The sequence below is a fragment of the Aplysia californica genome, unplaced genomic scaffold (assembly GCF_000002075.1).
Source record: "Aplysia californica isolate F4 #8 unplaced genomic scaffold, AplCal3.0 scaffold00053, whole genome shotgun sequence".
Lineage (NCBI taxonomy): Eukaryota > Metazoa > Mollusca > Gastropoda > Aplysiida > Aplysiidae > Aplysia > Aplysia californica.
This window is the reverse complement of record NW_004797323.1, coordinates 1831001-1839270: the sequence shown is the minus strand read 5'-3', so window position 1 is coordinate 1839270 and position 8270 is coordinate 1831001. Positions and strand designations below refer to the sequence as shown.

Genomic DNA, 8270 nt, shown 5'->3' with positions numbered 1-8270 from the left:
AGAGAGAGAGAGAGAGAGAGAGAGAGAGAGAGAGAGAGAGAGAATGAGAGAGAGGGAGACTTACACATACATACATACACACATATATACACGCAATATACTCGAACACGTCAACTCTTGCTTGAATTTTTGGATATACCTTAATAGACAAGTGATATTCAGGTCAAGCGTTTTTCTCCTAGTTGTCTCGACAGTTCAGTCTATATAAATTGATCATAGTAATGCCTTTTTTAAACATTATGATACGTCACAAACTCTAGCATACCAGTGCATGTACCTCAATTAATAAACGGTTTTAATTATTTTTGGTGTTTATTTTCTTGTAAATGGTAAGACCAGCATTGCTATGAGAAAGGGGAAGGCGATGAAGAAATCGTTGGAGATAATAAGAGGCTCCACATGCTTTTTGTTACACCCTCATAATGGTGCTTTTTTCCTCTTGCAAACCCACGAAGGACAATATAGAAGTGTTCTGGTCAAGAAACTCTCACGGATTGTTCACCTTATGACCACAATTAAACTCCGCGTCATGTATAGCAAAAGCTGTTGCTCTAATTTACAGTAAGAGTTCATATAAAAAATAACGTATCCATTGTCTGACATTCTCACCCCAAAGCCTGTCACAATGTTATAATGACTTTGATTTCTCTTTGAACTTTTTAAATTTTCAGTGTGAGCAGTAGATCTCAAATCATGTTTGGTTGTTTATTGTCGTCAATATTACATCCCTAAAAATAGAACATGTTATTTCTAATGTCACCAAACTTTATATGTGAAACAACATAACTGCAGTCTTCTTCAAAACAAGGTATGACTTTGACCGTGGCCTCGATGTGTACGAACTCTTGGGTAGTCTTCACAGCGGAATTCGCCTTCACATTCACCATAGTTACCAGAGCGGGTCTGGTCCAGTTTTGTACAAAAGTGCCCAAGGAACTATTTGCTGTGCACCCTACCAAATGTGAAAACTTCCTCGTCAGTCCCAAGTGTAAGTGTTCAGTCACAGAGTGGGTGAGAAATGCATTTGTCCACTGTTTGAACATGGTATGAGTTCATTGTCCCTTTCAGTACCGGGATATTATTATGAGGCGCAGGTGGGTGATCGGTGTTCTGGTGTGGCGTGCTCGTCCTTTTTTTGGTTTGTTACTCGTAACATCTCTAATATAATTGTAATGCAAATGCCGTTGAACTCTTACTAAAAACCAAAACCAAAACTTAGAGGTAGCCTCCGAAACAACGTCACTTCTAAAGCAGTTCCGAACCAAGCTGGAGCAAGGCCTTAAAAACTCCCTGAACCACTCAAGTTCAAGAACTCCCCATTACGAATTTTAAAAACTGATCCTCCACAGGCCAGCCTGACACAAACTGAACTAACGTATGCCTACTGTGCCCACGATATAGTCTGTCTATCAGCTAAAGATTTATAGTAATATTTTCTACTTTTTCAAGGTGTCTGATTTCCGTGTGAGAGTCTTGTACACTTTTAAAAAACGATTTGACTATTTGATAGAAGCCAGTTTTCATCCCACTCGCTATGGTCCTGCTCCACATGGAATTATAGACCTGTTCTCTCAAATAACTGTACCGCGTAACAAGGGTGCTCAGCCCACACCGCACTGTAGACTGCCTAAGGCATGGTGATAATACATGTATACGCTAGGAGTGAGGTTTTCATGATAATGGTTTAAATAAAATGCATTTTTTTAGTTTCTTTGTTGTACTTCCTATAGTGTCAACATGTATATAATCTACATACTTTACAGCAACATTTAAACATTTTTGCTGCTTCTTTACCTTTGCCCCAGAAGCAGTTTTTCGACTATACTTTATAGTTGTCCCAGGAAAAGTGTAATATCTGGGTGAGTAAAGAAAAAAACTTGTGATGTTGTGAGTCAACTTGATAACCGGAAAAGTCAATAGCTGTTACCTGACAAAAACTGGAAGGGTGGTCATTAAGCTGTGAGCCCTTCATCGAGATACGCGAAGCATAGCTTTATACAAGGGGGTGGATTTAAGCGACTAGTGATGGGGATCAAACTTTTGAGTTAATTCTGACGGGGTTTTTTTCATGGACAGTTATTAATACAAAAGAAATCTAAGAGCATTACTAAAGTTGTCTTTCTTTGCGTGTGTAGATGAGGAAACCCTTTATCTCTTTGATGTGCGTCATCCGCTAGATTTCAGTTAAGTGACCATGCTGCCACACCTACAGAACAAAACGCGCTTCCGTTTTATGAAACGTACAGAGTTGAGTTCTCTTCTGGTGACATTTTTAAGTAGAACAAATATCAGAAAATTCAGCAAAACATTTTCTTTTGGTTGCAGCGTTGTAGAATAGAAATCGATTGAAAGTTGTTAGAACAATACATTTTGATTTTCACAGTACATAGGTTAAAAAGTGCTCCGTCTATCCGTCTACCCCATTTTCCCTCTCCCCTCTCCATCCACTTCTTTAGGCCTCTCCAAGCCTTCCAGGCCATGCTGAAAATCTCGTTAAACCCGTACATTCGTTTATTCTATTTTTTTCTGTAGTCTTCCAGACACAGCTGGCCCAAGTGGCCTTCGTCCTAGCATGTCTTCAGACTCTGTTCTCCGCTCCAACCATCCTGTGTGTGCTCACACAGAACCAGTCGACCAGATTTTCCTGCTGCTGTGTGCTGCTCACCAGCGCTGGTAGGATGCTTTCAAATGTACATATTGTATTACTCTCACCACTCGTCGGGAGTGATCTATGGTTCAAGTCTGAGGACGAAACCGCTACTCCCCCCCCCCTCCCGTGCCCCCAAAAAATCGACTTTTCAGCTCTGTAAGATAATCTAAAAGTAAGAGGTGAGACTTTGGACTCCTCATCCATTCCATAGTTAGTGGTGATGGTGGTGGTGGTGGTGGGGGTGGTGGTGGTAGTAGTAGTGGTAGTGGTAGTGGTAATGGTAGTGGTAGTAGTAGTGGTAGTGGTAGTAGTAGTAGTGGTAGTGGTAGTGGTAGTGGTGGTAGTGGTAGTGGTGGTGGTAGTAGTAGTAGTAGTAGTGGTAGTAGTAGTAGTAGTAGTAGTAGTAGTAGTAGTAGTAGTAGTAGTAGTAGTGGTGGTGGTGGTGGTGGTGGTGGTGGTGGTAGTGGAAGTGGTGGTAGTGGTAGGGGTAGTGGTAGTGATAGTGGTAGTGGTAGTGGTAGTGGTAGTAGTAGTAGTCAGGGGCGAAGGCTGACTTGTTTGACAGGGTAATCAAAGTGAAACAGGACCAGATATAGATCTATATGGCCTGTAGATGTCACATAAGAATCTTACTCGAGGTGGCGACTCTGACTGAGTTGTAAATGAAAACAAATCCGGAATTCATATTGTATGTTCAACCGCCAACCGTTAGCGTCTATATAATCAAATAATCACTGCTTCCCTTCCTAATTTTGAAACATTGTCGCTGTCAAATTCATCTTTAAACGTAACCCTCTTAAATTAAAAGTAAAAAGAGGTTCGTAATCCACAATGAGCATGCCTAACATTCAAAACGGTTTCACGGCCACATAAATAGCCTCCTCACCCCTCTCGGGCCACTCCATAATCATTCGCAAGCTTTGATTAAGTAAGCTTAAAGTGAGGCTGAAAGAATTTACCAATACAGTTGAGGGAACATGTGCATAGCAGTCATGGCTGTTTCATTGCCACATATACCCTGTTCACCCCTTTGGGGCCACAGTTAAAATCAATCACAAGCCCTGATTAAGTAAGCTAACGAACACTGGTCGAGTCTACCTCACAAATGTGAGGGGAACTAACTCCTAACAATCTATGTACTGCTGCATGTGCTTGGTTTTTTTTCCTCGACTTTTTTACTGTCCTATAATCAGATCGTGACCTCGATTATGACACCAGCTCCTGGCCGCGAAAGGCTAACAAAAACAGCCAAATGTGAAATTTAAAAAATGATAATTTGTCATGTTCTACCAAAGAGTTAGACTCTCTGGTTGATCTATAACATATAGATCTAGTACTGACATCTCTGCTTCTTTGCTTTGTGTTTATGTATTCACATCAAAGTTAATTTAATTTTAGTTGGAACTGATATTTAATAAGATACTTTCCCGATTATTTTGGCGGTTGAACATACAATATGAATTCCGGATTTGTTTTCATTTACAACTCAGTCAGAGTCGCCGCCTCGAGTAAGATTCGTATGTGATATCTACAGGCCATATAGATCTATATCTGGTCCCGTTTCACTTTGATTACCCTGTCAAACAAGTCAGCCTTCGCCCCTGGGTTCGAATCTCCAACACAGAGTCCTCGAACTACTTTTATTCGTTGAGTGTACAAAGCTCGCCATCCACCTGGCTCAGACACATTGCAGAGGGACATTATAAATTCCTCGGAGACCCTGCCTCTTGAAGAACCTTACTGTAATGAACGGAGTATCAAAGCCACAACAATAGGTCTAGCCCATAGACTTGAATTATATATTATCCTAGACCATGCACTGTCATAGCCAACCCTCATTACTTTTTTTTTTTTAACTTGTCAACTTTGCCCACCGTTCTGCTCCAAAATCGAGAAAAATGATGTGCTCCATGGTGAACCGGGGTTACGTCAACAAAGAGCACTGCTTAGGATATCTATACATATTATATTTGTGAAAGTCCGTCACTCTCGTCGCCTAATACTTCCGAACCACTTAACTTTCGAATTTGAAAAAAAAATAATGGTGGTTCAGAATCATTTAGCGGCTGCACAGGTTTTACTGAGGAGTCTGAAGTCATTGTTGTTTAATTTTCACATTTTCATTAGTTTCGTTTAGATATAATCTTGGGAAAGTCCGTCTTCTAAGACGCAATTGTAAACAAGTGAGGGGGGGGGGGGGGCTCTCGTGGCCTAGAGGTTAAGGTTTTGGCCTCTCATTCAAAAGGTTCGAATCCGGGTAGCGATCGAAAAATTTTCTTCTCTAAATTTGTCTCCTTTCACCTCATTTTCTGCTCTCTAGCAATGTTCTGTCGTCTGCTTTCGTCTCCACTTTCTGCCCCCACCCCCTCACCTCCTTCCCCCCTTCCTCTGGGCTCCTGATTCTTTCTGCAGCCTTTCTACTGCTACTCCTTGGCTCCTCCTTACTGCTGTCTTTAAGCCACACCCCTGATCTTCTGGTAGGAAAGATCTACACCTAGCCTTCTCGGACAAGGGCGAAAAAATCTCGGAGGGCCCGTGTGCAAGTTGCGCAAGTTAAATCCCTTGGTGGTCTAAAATCGATAAGAGTAGGCTTCGGCCGCCACCCGGGCAAAATTCATAATTTTCTACCAACTGAAAATATTAGGTGTGTCCCGCGCGCTCACATGACCTTATGCAGTTACGAGCGCCGTAAAACACTTTACAAAAACAAAAAAACAAACAAACAAGTGAGGTTTCCGTTCACAAAGAGTGCCTGCACTGATCCCAAAATGACGATCGATTCTTTCGAGTCCGTTCATCGGAGGGGAAACCCAGATATATATTATATATTTTGCAACTTGGAAACGCATGTGTCACTTTTCCCATAAAACTGCGACAGCTACAGAGTTGAAAGTTGCCAAGTACATGCAAAAAGATAGATAGGTTCCCATGACAGAGTCCGATTTATTTATTTATCTATTTTCTGAATTTAAAAAAATATATTTATCAAAAAGTTCACGTCCTTCTTTGGCCTTTGTGGTTATTCCACTGAGAAACAAAACAAGTCTGCGTAGCTGTCGGAAGTGATAGTTCTCCAGGCGCTTTTTGTTTTTGAGACTGTAGATCTAGATCTAGATCTTCTGATTTCTTGCATCTCTCAAGATTTATTGCTCCTTTCCAGTAGAGTGTAAAAATATAGCTAATGATGTTGATTAATACACCGATCATTCCTTTCATCGAACGGGGGGCCCAGCAAGTATATCATAAAACAAGTCTGCGGTCTTGATTCTAGCACAACCTTTCAATATGAAGTTTGTATCTGTAAGAGGCTCGCAGTAAAAAAAGACAAACGATCAACTAACTCAACGTTATTCCAACTTTCCTTAGCTCTGTTCAACCTGTTGGGCGTAACTCTGTACCTACATGGGGCAAAGAAAGAGATCGGGGATTATGTGCTTGGAACTGCCACGAAGGAGACGACATCTATTCGTTTGCACGTGGACTGGGGACTGCCACTATTCTGTGTTGGTAGGTTATCAGGTACACCTGTACATACTATACTATCCTAGACTCTGCATTCTGAGGCAGTGCAGGATCACCATGGAGCTCACCTTTTGACTCAATTAGGGACCCAAATTAATGAAGGGCAAGGTGGGAAATTTTGCACATGCACAGGACTATAGCAAAATAAATAACGCTCTTGTTCGTGCATTTGTAAGATAAGCACTCGGAAGCGACAAACGAATTTCTTTTCTTTATTTTTCTTCCTTCATTGTCTGACACAGACATAAATAAAGTATACCCACCTCTGTATTTGGAACATTATCAGCATGTTCAAGATTGAATTTCGAATTTGAGTTCAATCTGAATTAATTCCGTTTCAATAGGAATCCCCTTCACCCCTCAGTAACAGCCTTGTAAATGATGAAAATTATAATAAGAAAGCTTGGGTTTGAAAAATGAAAATGGAAAAATTCTAGTCTTTCTCTTAAGAGCTGTATATTTCTATAATTGACTGTGCGAATGCAATGCGCGTCTCTCCATTGGCCTGGAATCCCTGGCGTAACAGCTGTACCTGAAACTCAATTTTCCTATAACACTCGCCTAAGGCCAGTTTTCATTGATGAGGATAGTTCCAGTTCCAGGAAAGAAAAGAAGTCTGCAGTCCCATGTGGAGGTCCTCGCGTTCACGAAGCTCAAAACTGCACAACGTCAACGAGAAAGAGAGTTAGGATAAGAAAGAGATGGGAAGGAGAGAAGAGTTAAAGAGGAGATGAAGAGAGAGAGAGAAAAGAGACAAAGGAAGGAAGAGAGAGAGAGAGAGAGATAGAGAGAGAGAGAGAGAGAGAGAGAGGGAGAGAGCGAGCAAGAGAGAGAGAGAGAGAGAGAGAGAGAGAGAGAGAGAGAAACAGAAAGAGTGAGATACGAGAGAAAGAGGGAGAGAGAGAGAGAGTGGGGAAGAGAGAGAGAGCGAGAGAGAGTGGGGAAGAGAAGAGAGAGCGAGAGAAAGAGGGGTGCAGAGACAGACCGGCAGACAGTTTAAAGTATATTTGCCAGAAGAAAATGTAGATTCAGATTCCCAGGGTCGTTATCATAATTGGTGGACTAAACTGGTCAGAGATTCACAGCAACACAATAAGTATACAGAGTTTTAAAAGTCAAAGACCCAACCCCACCCCCCCCCCCCACCCCAAAAAAGTCCCGGTAGCTGAGCCAGCACATTCACTCGCAGGTAACATCTTGATGGTGGCGTCGGGGGTATTGTTGAGCTCCACGGCCAGCATGCATCAAGAACCTCCGGGCGATTCCCTCTCAGACCCTGGTCAGCTGGGTGACGGTGTGAGTGAAAAGGCAACCTCTTGTTTTGTAACTTTGTGTCAAGATTGCGATTCTGATTCGCAGTGCGCAGAAATAGATGTTTACAACTTACCAATGCCGACAAACGGTGGTGGTATGACTGAGTCGAAAGATTTGCACTCGGAGCAGACAAGAACTGAGCAACGTCAAAAGTAGACATTTTGACAGAAAATATTTTGACACGGTATCATGATAATTTTATATCAAATTTAATCAAAAACGTTCCTTAAACTTAATTACTTAATGAAAACATCAAAGGTAAAAACAATTCTTTTTGTGTCTGGAAGTGGAGTGAATAAAACTTTTTTGATGTGCCATACTTTCTTTATTGCGCCAAGAATGTGATGTGTTCGTTCTGCCAATGACTAGATTTTGAAACACATTTCATGTTATCAGACACATCAGTGTCAAATTGGTTATTTCTAATCAAATTAATGGTTTAACTTTCCTACTTCATTTTACTTACCTGTGAGTTGTAAGGGCATCCTTGTGGAGCAGAATGTCTCTCTCCATTCTATGACATTTTCATTTTCCTCTCTCTCTCTTTCTCTCTCTCTCTCTCTCTCTCTCTCTCTCTCTCTCTTGCTCTCTCTCTCTTCCCTCTCACTCTCTCTCCCTCCCTCCCCATCTCTGTCTACCTCTCTATATATACATATTCGCTCTCTCTCTCTCTCTCTCTCTCTCTCTCTCTCTCTCTCTCTCTCTCGGTCTTTCGCTCTGTCTTTCTTTATCTCTCGCCTTTCTAAAAGGGTTTGGCTATATGGTCTATAATTGATTATTGAAA

General features: G+C 41.5%; 1 protein-coding gene across 1 annotated transcript in view; it reads left to right on the top strand.

Annotated features, from left to right (window-relative positions):
- The window catches only part of LOC101856873, a 9778-nt gene extending 1992 nt beyond the window's left edge, over positions 1–7786 (top strand). Inside the window, exons 2-5 of the mRNA XM_005092817.1 lie at positions 809–988; positions 2533–2673; positions 6017–6157; positions 7362–7786. Of these exons, the coding sequence (XP_005092874.1) occupies positions 809–988; positions 2533–2673; positions 6017–6157; positions 7362–7642 (743 nt within the window). The 3' untranslated portion in view covers positions 7643–7786. The remainder of the gene's footprint in view (positions 1–808; positions 989–2532; positions 2674–6016; positions 6158–7361) is intronic.
- Positions 7787–8270: the final 484 nt, after the last annotated feature.